Below are 15,859 nucleotides of genomic sequence, written 5' to 3' on the forward strand. Positions count from 1 at the left end.
CTTCATTCTTAAATTGCAAAAGGCAACCAGGCCCCATAAGATCCTCCTAAATTGTTTAACCTTTGGTGTGATCTATAAGATGAAAAAATTCTTCACAATTACTGATGAGCGAACTCCATGGTGTTCGCTTCACCTTGAGTTCAGAGAAATCACACTAGTGTTCGAGAATATCTCCGAACTTGACAAACTGCATTGAAGTCAATAGGGAAGTAGATGAACTAGATTTGACTGGATTATAATGGTGCAATCATCTATAAATTGTCCCTGAGGACTAGGGAAACATCTGGCAACTATATTGGACTGATCACAAGCCAAAGCAAAGTAAAATAGAAAAAAATGCCACTATTCACACAGTGATGTTTACAGAATCAACAAGCTAATTTAAAAGGCAGGCTCAGTTATAGGACACACTTTCAACTCACTGCAGGTAGTAGTGAAGGGGACAATTAAAACAAAACTGAGGGCCATTTTGAACAATGCTGCAAATCCCTTCTCTGACACACTACCATTAATAACTTCCGGCCAACAATTTATTCAAAATTATGTCAAGAAATGTTACTTTGGCTCCTTATGCCAATAGGAATACAGCTTTATAATGCCTCACTGGCACTGGGACTGCGCTTTTTATCTCAGCCAAGTCATACGTTTTCTTTTTTTATAGGTATTCTGTTGGGTATTTGAGAGGGTGTTGTTTTTTTGCTGTAATATAAAAATAAATGCTGGTTTATTTATTCATTGAGCTTCTGCAATAAGCTAAATCTCCCTCTTGAGACAATAAGGATCTATCTATCTATCGATCTGTCTATTTTATGAAATGGGCAATCAACAACATATTCAAAAATATATAGGCAGAGCACAGATAAAAGGCCTATTTAAAAATAATCTACACCCTTGACACTTGTATCATAGGTTTTGACTTATTGGAACTAATTTTCAATTTGGTAAAGATTAAATAATTTTAGTGTTTATGACTTACAATAAAACTTACCCTGCGGTGGGTTGGCACCCTGCCCGGGATTGGTTCCTGCCTTGTGCCCTGTGTTGGCTGGGATTGGCTCCAGCAGACCCCCGTGACCCTGTGTTCGGATTCAGCGGGTTGGAAAATGGATGGATGGATGGATGGATAAAACTTACCTTACAGACTGACATTTAGGAAGAATATCCCATAACATTTTCACTTCATCCTCAGTCAAGTGGCAGTTGTACACATCAATCCCTTTTACTACAGTACTTTGTTCAATACAATATTTAATAACAGCACAGTCAATGCTACTTAGTGGACATTCTCGTAGTGTAATCTGAGAAAGTATTGTCATTGCATGAGCAGCCAGGTATGGGTCCTGCATCTCATATAAACAATATAAAAGTTGGAGGAGGAAGGGGCTTTTGTCTCTGTAGCACTCTACTGCTTTTGGTATCCAGGATTGCAGACATGTTTTCAGTTCAGCAGATGACCATATTTGAAACTCTTCAAATATTTCCTTTGATTTCACATTAGTGAGACCAAAGACAAAGCGCACCACATGGATGAGATTACCATTATTAGTATCCAAACAGTCATTTAATAGTTCATCAATTTCCCCACTTGATGAGTGGAAAGCAAAATACATTGCAGCAAACAGCTCCTGAACACTTAAATGCAGAAAATGGTAAACAGCTTTGGCATCAATATCTGTCTTGTAAAACAACTTACTGAAAAATGTTGACTCACTGCCAGAGGACTTAATTGAAAACCTACTCAAGTCTTTGTCCGTGAAGACAAGCTTCCCTTCTTTAATTCCAGCAAAGGCTAATCTGGAGACCTTTTCAATAAATGCTGTCTTTTCAGATGTGCTGCAATGATGCTCCAGTAACTTATTTATAAAATGTAATAAAACTTGAGAATCTGTCTTCATATTTTTCATAAGGTCACCACCGCACTCAGTGCCCTTTTTCATGACTGAACAAACGATCCAACAGACAAGAGGAACAAAGCACACTGAAAGTACGACATTATTACCTTTAATGATGTTAAATGCACTAAGTGCCTTGTCTTGGTCTTGAAAACTTTTTATAAAATACTCCCTGATTTCATCTTCTAAAAAACCAACAATTTCTGAATAACGGTCAATTTTTACTATTTCATCAAGCGCTTGTAAAGCAGTGGGTCGTGTGGTAATTAGCAGTGATGCCTGCGACATGATGTTCCTGTTCAACAATTTTATCACTGTACTTGAAGCCATCTCTTCTTGATTTCTATCATCAGCTTTGCCAGAAGGAAGGTTAAGTTCATCAAACCCATCAAAAATGAACAGGAGGTGTTCAGGCTCAGACATTATCTCTTGTAAGACAGGTTTTAAACTGTCAGAACATGTGAGAATCAGGTCATCCAGACTGTCATTTTTATTACTTTTCAGTTCTCTGCATCGTAGGTGAAATACATACTGAAATTGTTCATGGAATAGTTTACCACAGGCCCAGTCAAGCATGATTTTTTGTACAGTGAAGGACTTTCCAATTCCTGCTGGACCCTGGATGACCACAGTTTTTGGCTCTTTTTTCCCTTCTTCTTTTTCATCAACAACTGAAAAGAGATTCTCAACATCAATGCTCATATTTCTATGCTTTTCCATTAGACTTGTGTGTTTTTTACCCTTTTCTTTCAATTCCTTCTCCTTGCCATGTCGCTGTTGATGCTTCTTTATAAGAGTAAGCTTGGTGTATCTAGCATTGAAGTCCACTCTTTCTCCTGGAAGACTATTGTATTCTCTTATTTTTTCCAGCTTGTATTTTATTTCATCTCTGTATTGACTATTGTAATCTGCAAAATAGCAGTAACAGAAGTCAGTTAAGGTATAGAATGTAAGTAAACTCAGTGATAGTTTGGAATCAGGGTCAGTATGAATGACTGAAATCATTCAGAACATTAGGCACAACAATAATGCCCCTGACATAAACCACAATAAGAAGAAAGATAAATCTCACAGATGTATAAATATAAGTATATAATAAATTTATATAAGTCATACATATCTGATTTGGGATGAGAAGAGAAAAATGAAGTCAAAGCATGGAATGACGCCATTCATTTTGGTTATTTCTCTATACATATGGCTTAAAATTTTACAATAGCATCCATTTTTGCTTTTTTATCTTGTGTTGAAAATGTCATCTGAAGTGGTTTCACTGCCCAGAATGAACATACATACTGTAATATCGAACAATATTGCCCTTGATTCCATCAAAGATGGATAACAAAGGTAACATAATATAACAAACATTATGACACATTTACATCATCTAGTCTATTGTATAGTTAAAATAAACATAAATGTAAATTTCACAGCTTGGGATGCACTTGATTTTACATGCATGACTGCATATTTGGGACAAAAGGATGATGTTCTAACTGGTGTTTTACTTCTTAAAAAAAGAATAAAAGCAACTCTGAAAGAACAATTTCTTGGACTTATGTTTCTAATGTTGATAATTTGAAGTCTAGAACTAAGTGTAAACTGCACAAATCATTAAAATAAGATTATTGTTATGATTTCTTTCTGGCTAATTCAACTATGCCACTCTATTGTTGGTAATTCTTTTTGTGTAAAGGTTCCTGAAGAGTGCACTAATTTTTTTAAATGCTACATATCGAGTTTCTCCAGTGGCATATACATCTTGGGACTTCAGTTGCGTCAGCTGTTCACAGGATTTTCTAATGATTTTTAGTTTTTGTCTGTCTGTCCAATCATTTGTCTGACGTAACAGTAAATACAATATACCACTGAGTGTTCTTCTTTTGTCTATCCTGCCTGAAAAGTTTCTTAGCCCTAAGCCAACAAGCAGCTGTATATACTGTACTTCTATACAGATTCTGGAAGCCTGTTCACAATCACGTATAATGTAGTTGTTTTTCCTTGTTTTGTCTGCCCAGTTAGCCCAGTCCTTAACCATTAATTTCAGTTCTTCAAATTCTTTGCAAGTTATGGATATTGGTGCTCCAAGCAGTATAGAAAACTGATTGAATATCTTACACTGGCAAGTAACATGATTATTTTCCCAACTTCAACAAAGCCCAAATCATAGACTACTGACATACTCATACATATCTGACATAAATTTCTCTTTTTCTAGTCCTTATCTTCATAATCTCTAAATATTAGACAGCACATTGACTATATATAATTGTAAATTTATAATCAAGACGTAATACATACCAATTTTCCTTCTTTTTGAATGCTCCTTGCATCCACCTTCACAAAACATAAAATCTGTTAGATATAAAATATGAACAATTAGGTCGGTAAATATGATTAATATACAACTATCCATCCATCCATTTTCCAACCCACTGAATCTGAACACAGGGTCCTGCTGGAGCCAATCCCAGGGCACAAGGCAGGAACCAATCCCGGGCAGGTTGCCAACCCACTGCAGGACACACACAAACACACACTAGGGCCAATTTAGAATCGCCAATCCACCTAACCTGCATGTCTTTGGACTGTGGGTGGAAACCGGAGGAAACCCATGCAGATACGGGGAGAACATGCAAACTCCACACAGGGAGGACCTGGGAAGCGAACCCAGGTCTCCTAACTGCGAGGCAGCAGCGCTACCACTGTGCCACCGTGCCGCCCCATCTAGAGACAGATTCTCAAAATAAATGCAATGCGGAAAAGTATTTAGTTAGTTAGGAATTCAATAAATAGAAAGAAAATAAAACTACAAGTGAACTTTCTCCAAATATCTAAAAAGTTAATGAAAAGCACAAACTGTTTTATTTGATGCACAGTCATGTGTACAAGAATTGGCCCCCTTCCTAATATCTTCTATTGTTGTCACAACTAATGCTTCAGATTTTTCTAAATTAATACTTAATATATTTAAATAGTAAAGTTATCCAACACCTGTGATGCCAGTGTGAAAAGGTAATCACCCCCTTAGTTACTCACTGAAACATCTGACCAAAGTTCTTTGAATCTTCCCAAGAAAAGTTGGCCTGTCAAATAAGCCCAATGGTACAAAGATGATTGATTCATGTCAGAGAGAATCCTAGAAGAACATCCAAAGAACTCTATGTACATGTATTTGTGTCAAGAGATGTACTGGTGTCTCATGCACAGCAACTTAAAATTCTACAATGCTGCACTATGCCACTGCAGATAATATAAATGTACACTATGATGAGTAAATGTGTCTTTATTCTACAAACATTATGACATTGAAATTAACACTATTTTGAAAGATTATCATGTGCAGTATGTATTACAATGCACTTATTCTGTCTTTAAATTGCTTAGCTTATTGTTAAATTATTTTAAAAATAATAATGTAGAGTAACGTACTCAAACACACTTAAAACAAACCAGGGATGCAGGGTTCAAATACAATTTCACAAATACATTTTCATTATTACTCACTTTTAACTTTCCTCTTCAAGTCCTTTCTTCCAATTTCGTCCAAAGTATCTAATAAAACATCGATAGCTTTTTCTTCATAGTAGCCAATCATAAGATGGGCAAGTTCACCAGCTGTGTTAACAGAGTTATCAGCTTGTTCCAGTTTGCCTAATGGGATATGCTTACAATGGTGCTTTGGTTCAATTGAATCCAGCTTCTTCCAAAAGCGTTTAAGCTCATCTTCCTTTAATTCCATCAATATGTCTGTAGTGTGAGATCTCAAAGACTCCATTCCTAACAAAAACAGCAACACAATAAATAAACCCATTTAAAATGTTTTACTAATACTGACCTAGTACATCAAACAGATCCTGTGCAAAATTAATAAAATTATTGAAAAAATACTTTTTCAATTTACCTTGTCCATAAGAATTATTAGTCCTTATATAAATATGTTAATACTAATATATATTTAAATTATTTTTTATATTTAATCAGGTTTGATTTAATTACTCTGAAATAAAATGATGACCATTGCTCCTTTATTAAGTACACTGGTGACACCATGCTCATAGGATGCATATTAGGGAAGAATGGAAGCCACTATCTAAATCAAGTGCACTGTATGGTAAACTGGTGCAATAAAAACTCTCTCACTCTGAATGTAAAAAAGACCAATGAAATGATGTTTGATTTTAAGGAACAGAAATCTGTATATTCACCCATTGTTGTTCAGGGGGAGGAGGTAGAAATAGAAATACTTAGAAACTAACCTAGATAATAATCTTAACTGGAATACAAATACAAACAAAAATTCTTAAAATGCAATCAGTGCTTATTTCTCAATCCGTAAACTTAAACTATTTAAGGTAGAAAAGGACCTCATGTTGTTCTTAAATCGCTGTATGGTCCAGTCTGTGTTCATTTCAGTCTGATTGCCTGTTTTAGCTGTCTGACAAACCAAAATTTAAAAAAGCTCCAGCAGATTACTAAGCATGCAGCTGAAGTTACTGGGGCTGATGTAGATGATCTGGCAAGTTTGTGTCAGAGGACAATGCTAAAGAAACTAAAAATCATCTCAACTGATGATAGACATTCATTACATGTAGAACTTAACTTCAGTAAATCAGGAAGGATAGTTACTTTGAAAACCCACACAAATCGCTCCAGAAATTCCTTTCTTCCTAGTGGCATACAAATTATTAATAAGGAATGTCAGAGAAAATGATTGGTTTGATATGTATCCTGTAACCATTTTTGTGTAAATATGCACTATCAGGCTGCCTTATCTTAGCCTGTCTTGTCTCTATTTGTTTTGTTGCATTTCTTTCTGTTTGTTATTAGAGGCAACTGTGAAGGCAAATTTCATGTTGTCTTGTGTAAACATGACTAAATAAAGAAACCTTGAAACCATGAAACCTAGTTGAGCCACTCAGATGTCTAATAAAATGCTTGGATTCATAACCATTATCACTGGTTAATAAACCCTTCCCTTTCTCTTTTCCTTTCTTTGGATCCTGCTGTAACACTATGCATCACTAAACCATTGTTAAAGTTTTCCACTTATCCTATGGGATGTGTTACAGGCTAGAAGTACTGTAGTACAGCAACTCGGACATGATCAGGGCTCAATGATTTCATGAATGAAAGGTAATATAAATGTCCAGAAGGAGCTATGCAGGCCTAGGTTGAAAAAACTTTGCATTCTTAGACTACTGAAGACTGTGAGTAACCAGAGGTTTATTTTCTACCAGGTTTTCCATACTAGAGTTTTTGTTTCCCTCTCCTTTGCTGCCATTTTGCCATAGTGTGGTCATTCCCAAAATAAACAAAATACCCCATACTAATTTGTGGGAAAAATCAATAATTGCTATTTAGCAGTGTTTCAGTTATTTAATATACAGTGATCCCTCGCTATATCATGCTTCGACTTTCGCGGCTTCACTCTATCGCGATTTTTTCTCATACACGCTTACGTCACTACACATGCGCTTTCTGAGAACTTTTATCTATAGCCTCACGATGGCTCCTAAACGTGCTGCTTTTTCTAAGCCTTCTGACAATAAAACTAAGTGCCGGAGGAAGATGCTTACTATCCAGGAGAAGGTGAAACTCTTGGATATGATCAAAGAAGGCAATACCCTACAAAAGCCTCCTCACGCATATGAAAAGACAGTGCCAGCAACTGCCTATCAAGATGTTCTTCAGCCGCGCACCCAGACACCCACTGCCTACTCCTAGTACTCCTTCAGCGGAAGAAGACAACGACGCACCTGCTGAAGATACTGCACCACCTGAAGACTCTCCTACTGAGGTCGTGCCTTCATAGGTTAGTGGTTGTGTGTAAGAACTGTGTGTGTGTGTGTGTAATTAAATGTACAGTACAATAATCTACTATATAAAAGTGGTCGGGATTGTCCTTCCGTCCCGTGAGTGCAAAGCGTAGCTGTATTCCGCTTATTACAGACTTACTACTTGCGGTTTGCGGTACGAAGCGACGCAATGTAAGCAGAGTTCTGGTGCTCCCATCGTTCCCTTGATTTTGTGCGTGATACGCTGGAAAAATAGACAAAATTATGTCTCTGGAAATAATTAATGTTGATGGAGTACAAATGCCTCACCACGTAGTAAATATCAGGGGAGATGGTGCTTTTCTAACACATCTTATTTTCTCTTATTTTGTCTAATATAGTGGGTAATACGAGTGTAATGGTGACTAAAGGGTGTTATTTCATGTCTAGAGGGCTCTAATAATGTTAAAAACGTATTTAGAAGGTCGTAAACAGGTTTTCTATACTCTAACTGCGAAAATATTCGATTTATAAATAAAGAATCCTACTTTGCGAAAATTCATTTATCGCGGTAGAGTCTGGAACGGATTAACCGTGATAAACGAGGGTTCACTGTACTTGATTCACTTTTTTTTGTTTGTTTTTTGTTTTACTTTTTTGTCATTGTACTATTATTACCATTTTATTGTTGTTAAGGTACACTAGTATCATCTTCTAGGAACAATAAGGACATTTCGTAAGACAATGGGCATTAATTGTAGTATAGTCAAATGTATCAGAAGTACTACTTAACCAAGTGTTTTTCTGTAGACTAGTAGACATTTATTCATACCAAAGGCTAATATTATCAGCAGGCAGTGTGCTGTAGTGGTTAAGGCTTTGGTTCAAATCCTGCTAAAGACACTGTGTGACCATAAGCAAGTCACTTCACCTGCCTGTGCTCCAAGTGGAAAAGAAAAGAAATGCAACCAATTGTATTTCTGATTTTGAAAGTCGCCTAAGATAAAAGCATCGGTCAAATAAAACGTACTACTACTACTAATATTATTAGGTCATTGGGGCTGCTTATTCTTGAACATGCTATATACAATTGTATATGATGAAAATATTCCTGCATTAGATCAGTTCCTGCTTTTTCTGCTCCTCGGCCATTGTTTCACGTGCAGTATGACGGTAGCTGCAGTGTCCAATTGTATCTTACAAGTGGGCTGTCATACAATCGGAAGAACTTCATCTGATGTCACTGTCAAGTTGCACTATGCATCAATCGCAGCATATTGAACATTGGGTATTGCCATTGTCATTCTCATTTTCACATTTTTGATTTCAAAAATCTAAATATATAGCAACACACAAAAGCATCTTAGGAAACCTTTACTGGAAACACAAACTACTGTAAATTACATACACTATGTGCCTCTAGTTGTATATGTAAAACAGACTGTATTGTCTGTGCCTTCAACCATCAATTTGTCCAGTTATGCCTTTTTCTTTTCTTTTTACTTTCAGAGCATAGTATGGCAAGAGTCAGGAACACAGATCACCAAACGTTTAGTCATCTAATGGTTACTGGTGCTATTCACATAGCCCATTAGTTACTTCTGCTGCATCCTTCATTTGCAGCACAACAAAAAGCATGTATGTTAGCATAATATTAATAAACATTTACAAATGAAAAAACATGTGTTGGCTAGTTTTCTTTTTTCTATAATGTCACCAAATTTCAACCAAATCTGTCAACACATTTTTGAAATTTTGGGGTATTTAATTTTTCTATGGGGGGGGGGTTAAAATCTAAATATTAATAAACTGAAATATCCTTTCTTAGTACATAACTAATGTCCTAGATATACAATGCTGTCAAATTTCAGTTTTATAACTGAACGGGAAACACTATTTTTGTTGCTGAGTGCGTGAGTGAATGAGTCAGTCAGTGAGTCAGCTTTGCATTTTATATCTATATATTTTATGTAAAGCACATTGAGTTGCATTCAAAGTATGAAATGTGCTATATAGATACACTATATAGACAAAAGTATTGGGACACACCTCTTAATTATTGAATTCAGGTGTTTCATTCAGAGCCATTGCCACGGGTGTATAAAATCAAGCACCTTGCCATGCAGTCTCCATTTACAAACATTTGTAAAACAAAATGGGTCATTCCGAAGACCTCATTGACTTCTACTATTACTATTATAGGATGCCACGATGGTTATTACACATAGGAAGTAAAAATGTTAGGTTTGAATACACAACGGGCGGTCAGAAAATCGAGAGTACACCTTATGAGAAGGATTTAGGAGTAATAGTGGTCTCTAAGCTATTGACTTCCCGACAGTGTTCAGAAGTCATTAAGAAGGCTAACAGAATATTAGGTTATATAGCACGGTGTGTGGAGTACAAGTCACAGGAGGTTCTGCTCAAGCTTTATAATGCACTGGTGAGGACTCATCTGGAGTACTGTGTGCAGTTTTGGCCTCCAGGCTACAAAAAGGACATAGCAGCACTAGAAAAGGTCCAGAGAAGAACGACTAGGCCGATTCCAGGGCTATAGGGGATGAATTATGAGGAAAGATTAAAAGAGCTGAGCCTTTACAGTTTAAGCAAAAGAAGATTAAGAGGTGACATGATTGAAGTGTTTGAAATTATGAAGGGAATTAGTACAGTGGATCGAGACTGTTATTTTAAAATGAGTGCATCACGAACACGGGGACACAGTTGGAAACTTGTTAAGGGTAAATTTTGCACAAACATTAGGAAGTTTTTCTTTACACAAAGAATGATAGACACTTGGAATAAGCTACCAAGTAGTGTGGTAGACAGTAAGACGTTAGGGACTTTCAAAACTCGACTTGATGTTTTTTTGGAAGAAATAAGTGGAAAGGACAGGCCGAGCTTTGTTGGACTGAATGACCTGTTCTCATCTATAGTGTTCTAATGTTCTAATAAGATGGTTTGTGACATTTCACCCTTTAGCAAGAAAGTAATTTTGTGCCAATTTTGGAACGAGCCCCGGACACAGACAGGTAGACATGTTGTTAAGCACCACCACACGTTTATTTACACACTATTATTTACAAAGTTCAAGTGCACCACAAACCCCAATCTCCCCCAAAGTCCAGGCCAACCACACTATGCCTTCTTCGGACCGCCTCCTTCTTTCTCTCTTCAGTGACCTCGTCCGTTTTCCACCCGACTCCAGCCTCGAATGAAGGGAGGCGGCCCCTTTTATCTCCACCCGGATGTGCTCCAGGTGTGCACCGGCAACCTCCCACGGACACGCCCCAGTGTGGAGGAAGTGCCAGCTGTCTCCCCAGAAGCACTCCGGGTGTCCCCTCTCTTCTTCCCCCCAGAACTTCCTGGTGTGGCGGAAGTGCTGGGGTCCAGGGTCCTCCAGGCATGGGAATGCCCCCTGGCGGTGACCACGGGCCCCTACAGGGTTGAGCTTCCAAGCTCGTGGTCTGGAGGAGGCATGAGCCCTCCTCCTGTCTTCCTGGGCGTCCCGGCTGGGTAGGAACCCCAGTCGGGTGCCACACAATATAATCTGTGAAATTTATTTCATAGCCATACAATTCAGCTGAGAGAGAGAGAGAGACTGCCAGAGAGATGTGACAGCTGGTTAGATAGATGGGCTAAAAACATGTGAAGGACACACAAGCAGATTATTTTAAAAAGTGATGTTGTCTGCTTGACCAATATGGTTAAAAACCACAGTCTCTGATAAATGATGATAACAGGAAAATATATTAATAACCTGACAGTTCATCTGATAATTTCCCATATCTGACAAGAATTCTTTGAATATGTAAATATGTTAGTGTTCATAATGAAGAGGATCCAGCATGAAGTCAGAAGCACATTTATGCCATCGACATTCCCCGCTGGAAAGACAGAAGCGCATTTATGCCATCGACATTCCCCGCTGGATAGAACATCTGGTGTTAGCATTCTCCCACTTGGCTGTGATGTACCTTGGCTTTTCTCCGTCTTTAAAATGTATGTATACCTGATTATGCATTATATTAATGTGAATGAATGTTATCTTTTAAGGCAAGTAAAATACATTTGTCTCTTTTTGTACCATATTTCTATCTTGTAATTATTTTCCTCCATGGGTACAAAAGGAATGGTATTGGTTCTAATCTGTTCTGCATCAAGAACCACATCCCAGGAGAGAAACAGAGCCTCCTTGCTGAATACACATCCCTGCTGGATATTCCACAGTCAACTGTAAGTGGTATTATTGTAAAGTGGAAGCATTTAGGAACAACAGCAACTTAGCCACAAAGCAGAAGAGCACATAAAATCACAGAGCTGGGTCAATGACTGCTAAGGTGTATGGTAAAAAAAAGCTGCCAACACTGCTGATTTCATAGCTGAAGAGATCCATATTTCCACTGGCATTAATGCAAGCACAAAAACTGTGTAGCAGGAGCTTCACTGAATGGGTTTCCATGCCCAAGCAGCTGCATGCAAGCCTCACATCACCAAGTCCAATGTCAAGCATCGGATGGGGTGGTGAAAACGTGTTCTGTCGAGTGACGAATCACACTTCTCTGTTTGGCAGTCAGATGGGTGAGTATGAGTTTGACGGGTGCTGGGAGAATGTTACCTGCCTGACTGCACTGTGCAAAGTGTGAAGTTTGGTGAAGGAGGGATAATGGTGTGGGGCTGTCTTTCAGGGCTTGGGCTAAGCCTCTTACTTCCAGTGAAGGCCAATCTTAATGCTTCAGCATACCAAGACATTTTGGAAAACATTTTGTACTAACTGTGAAACATGGTGGTGGTAGCATCATGCTCTGTGGCTGTTTCACTGCCAGTGGTACAGGTACATTGCATAAAAAGTGAATGGAATAATGATGGAGGAGGACAACCTCCAACTTGGTTGCAACTTGGTTGCAATTGGGTGTTCCAACAGGACAATCATCCCAAACACACATCAAAACTTGTTGTGGAATGGATAAAGCAGTCTGACATTAAACTTTGGGAATGGCCTTCCCAAAGTCCAGACCTCAAAACTATTGAAAATTTGTGGACTATGCTTAAAAGCCGGGTCCATATCAGGAAACCAACAAATTCAAATGAAGTCTACCAATTCTGCCAAGATGAGTGGTCAAATATCCAGCCAGAATTATGCCGGAAGCTTGTTGATAGCTACCAAAAGTGCCTGGTCGAGGTGCAACTTGCTAAGGGACATTCAACTAAGTATTAGTTGGTGTACATGTATATACTTGAGCCTGTATGTCGTACAATCATTCCACCCCAGAAAAGGAAAAGTGCAAAGAAATCATTGAAAGCCCACAATTATCATGAAATTCATGTCCACAATGAGTGTTTGTGAACTTTTTACCACAACTGTACATATACACTGAATATGTACATTGAATTCAGACCCCTTCACTTTTGCAAAAATTTCTAAAAGCCTGTTTTTGCTTTATCATTCTGGGGTATCAAGTGTTGATTGATGAGGGAAAAAGTTAATTTAAATTATTTTAGCACAGGGCTGCAACATAGAAAAATGTCAAAAAAGTGAAAGACAATGAATACTTATATGTGTTATATAAATATATAGAGTATGAGGAATCACAATGGTGTATTTTGTCATATACAATGGAACTCTGCTGTGTTTTTATTTTACTTTAATGGACTTTTTTCCTGCTTATTTTTTCATTTTTTTACAACATGATGGTTGTAAAGCTGTATTGCTAACCTAAGTTCTTTGAGTGAATTGTGTTATTTTATGTGTTTATTCTGTTAAAATGTATTAAATCTTAATTATTCCCAGACATTGCTTCCCTACCTTAAACATTCTCTGCAGTCGATCACAATGCAGGCGTAAATGACAACTAACACAGAATACTACGTGCACACCCTTGACAACAATGACACACTCCAAGGAACTCCCAAGATTTTCACAACAATTAATTAATTAAACAGCATGCAATGTATTGTACTTGTTTAATTGCACTACAGCTTTATTTTTTAATATCATAGAATTAACTTTCAGTCCAACATTATATTCTGGTTGTGTTCTGTCTGATCCAAGGTAAACCTCATTGCAGATTTTCCATAGGCGTGAGGCAGGCTACACCATTTTAAATCCTTATACTTTTACAGAGTTAAAGAATGTCATTCAAGGACCCTGAGCAAAGAAAGAAAGAGGAAGAAACTTAACTGAAATAAATAAATCAATAGATAAATACTGTTGTAGTTATTAAAAAATACTAAAATAGCAGTGTGATCAGCCTTAACAGCAGCTCTACCATGTGCATTTAAGAGCTGTACTGTGCATTTCTCCCAAATTACTATCATGGTGGTTTGCCGTGTGGTGGGTGCGGCAACGCGCTGTAATCAGTGCCGCTCCCAACCTCTCTCTCTATCCCTCTCTAGTCCCTGAAGACTAGGGTTCCGTCTGGGAGACATCGCCTGGAAAATGTCCGGCTTTTGCAGCAAATCTGTTAATGGGGCATCAGTACCCGCAATGCATTGTACTATAACAGTTCATAGTTACATTTTTTTATTTTGGGCGCTGATCTGAAGATGACAAAAATAAACAATCTGAAAGTATGACTGATAATAAACCTGAAACTAACTAGCTAGTAGTACTAGTTCTGTAATATTTTATTCGTATAAATGGGGACACATTTATCCACGCTTGGATCGAAACCAACAACGTGAAAAAAACCGCAGCCGCCACAATAGAGAGCCGCGGGAGCGCGCTCGAAACAGCTGAAGACTCCTACGCATGCGTTAACTGAACTGTCACCGCCAGTACAAAGTGAAAGCGGAAGAGAGACGGCGTACTATGTGGAGCCACTTGAGGAAAAGAATATATGTACAGTACTTGAAAATGCTAACACACTGCTAGAGTTAAAATACATATAAAAATGTATAGAGCAACATGTAGGGAAGTTGAAAGTGCATATTGTCGATGCTTACCTTTCCAACTCCGATCTTGTACCTCGCTCACTCGCAGTCCCCGTTTCTTTCTTTCGCGCTCATTTCTTTACAATTTTAGTACGAAGGAAAGTTCAGCTACCTGCGTTATCCTCGAAATGCCATGTTAAATTTTCTAAAGGGGTTAATATCACCAAATCATGCTCCCCCCTTAGAAAAATCAGACCCTTGCGGAAATCGCGTTTAACTTACTGTACGGTGTACGCTTAAAATGACGCAAGCACATACAGTACTTGAATAATGTAGTCTAGAGCGCCATCTGCTGGTTCGTTTTCTGTCTCGGCTGTCCATCTAATTCGAAGGCAGTAGGTTTACTCACTTTACGTTATTCAGGGGTAAAGCAGCGGGCTGCACAATAAGGAGACCGCGGTTCACGACACAGGTGTCCCCGGGCTGCCCTAAATTGGTCCTAGTGGGTGTGATGTGTGTGTGAGTGTGATCCCCAGCGGTGGACTAGCGCCCTGTCTAGGGACTGTTCCAATCTTAGGCGTAATGCTTTCTTCTATAGGCTTCAGCCTCCCCCGCGACCCTGCTCAGGTTTAAGCAATTTTAGGAAATGATATTGTATGGTATTTTCTTCAGTGCAGTGCCTACGCATAATATTTTCTACACCGATTTTTTTTTTTTTTAATTCGTATCGTGTTTTGAAGCATGCCGGTACTTTTATATGTTTTTAATGACATCCTTTTGGCAACAGACTCAGGGGATTATGTGATTTTAGTTCTGCTCGATTTAACAGCTGCTTTTGATACTATAGATCATAGTATTTTATTATCTCGTCTGGAGCATTGTGTGGGCATTCGTGCTACTGCCTTGGCGTGGTTTAAATCATACTTGACTCAAAGAACTTTTTCAGTGAGGCTAGATGAATTTAGATCCTCCTCTGCTTCACTATCATGTGGGGTTCCACAAGGCTCCATACTTGGTCCTCTGTTATTTTCTTTGTATCTCCTGCCTCTTGGCTCTATTCTTAGAAAGCATAAAATTGCTTTCCATTGTTATGCAGACGATACTCAGGTTTATGTACCCCTCAAACGCAAGGATGCTTACTCCATACAAACGTTGGTTATGTGCCTAGAAGAGGTGAAAGCTTGGATGGCAGTAAACTTCTTAAATTTTAATGAAAATAAGACAGAGGTTATAGTTTTTGGTCCTGGGGGCACCAGTGGGTCTATTTCTACTTCTGCTCTTGTGGATTTGGGTCCCCTTGCACAATATGGTACACCTGTT

The 15,859-nt window shown here is 38.2% G+C and overlaps 1 protein-coding gene across 3 annotated transcripts in view; it reads right to left on the bottom strand.

The window, feature by feature from the left end:
- Positions 1–14,822, bottom strand: part of LOC114651554 (uncharacterized) — a 157,683-nt gene extending 142,861 nt beyond the window's left edge. For all 3 annotated transcript variants that reach the window (XM_028801356.2, XM_051927391.1, XM_051927390.1), the window contains exons 1-4: positions 14,612–14,822; positions 5,400–5,672; positions 4,194–4,247; positions 1,135–2,800 (exon numbers count right to left, since the gene is read on the bottom strand). In XM_028801356.2, the coding sequence (XP_028657189.2) occupies positions 1,135–2,800; positions 4,194–4,247; positions 5,400–5,670 (1,991 nt within the window). In that variant the 5' untranslated portion in view covers positions 5,671–5,672; positions 14,612–14,822. The remainder of the gene's footprint in view (positions 1–1,134; positions 2,801–4,193; positions 4,248–5,399; positions 5,673–14,611) is intronic.
- Between the last annotated feature and the right edge of the window lie 1,037 nt (positions 14,823–15,859).

This window comes from Erpetoichthys calabaricus, chromosome 5 (assembly GCF_900747795.2).
Source record: "Erpetoichthys calabaricus chromosome 5, fErpCal1.3, whole genome shotgun sequence".
In the NCBI taxonomy this organism is placed as follows: domain Eukaryota; kingdom Metazoa; phylum Chordata; class Cladistia; order Polypteriformes; family Polypteridae; genus Erpetoichthys; species Erpetoichthys calabaricus.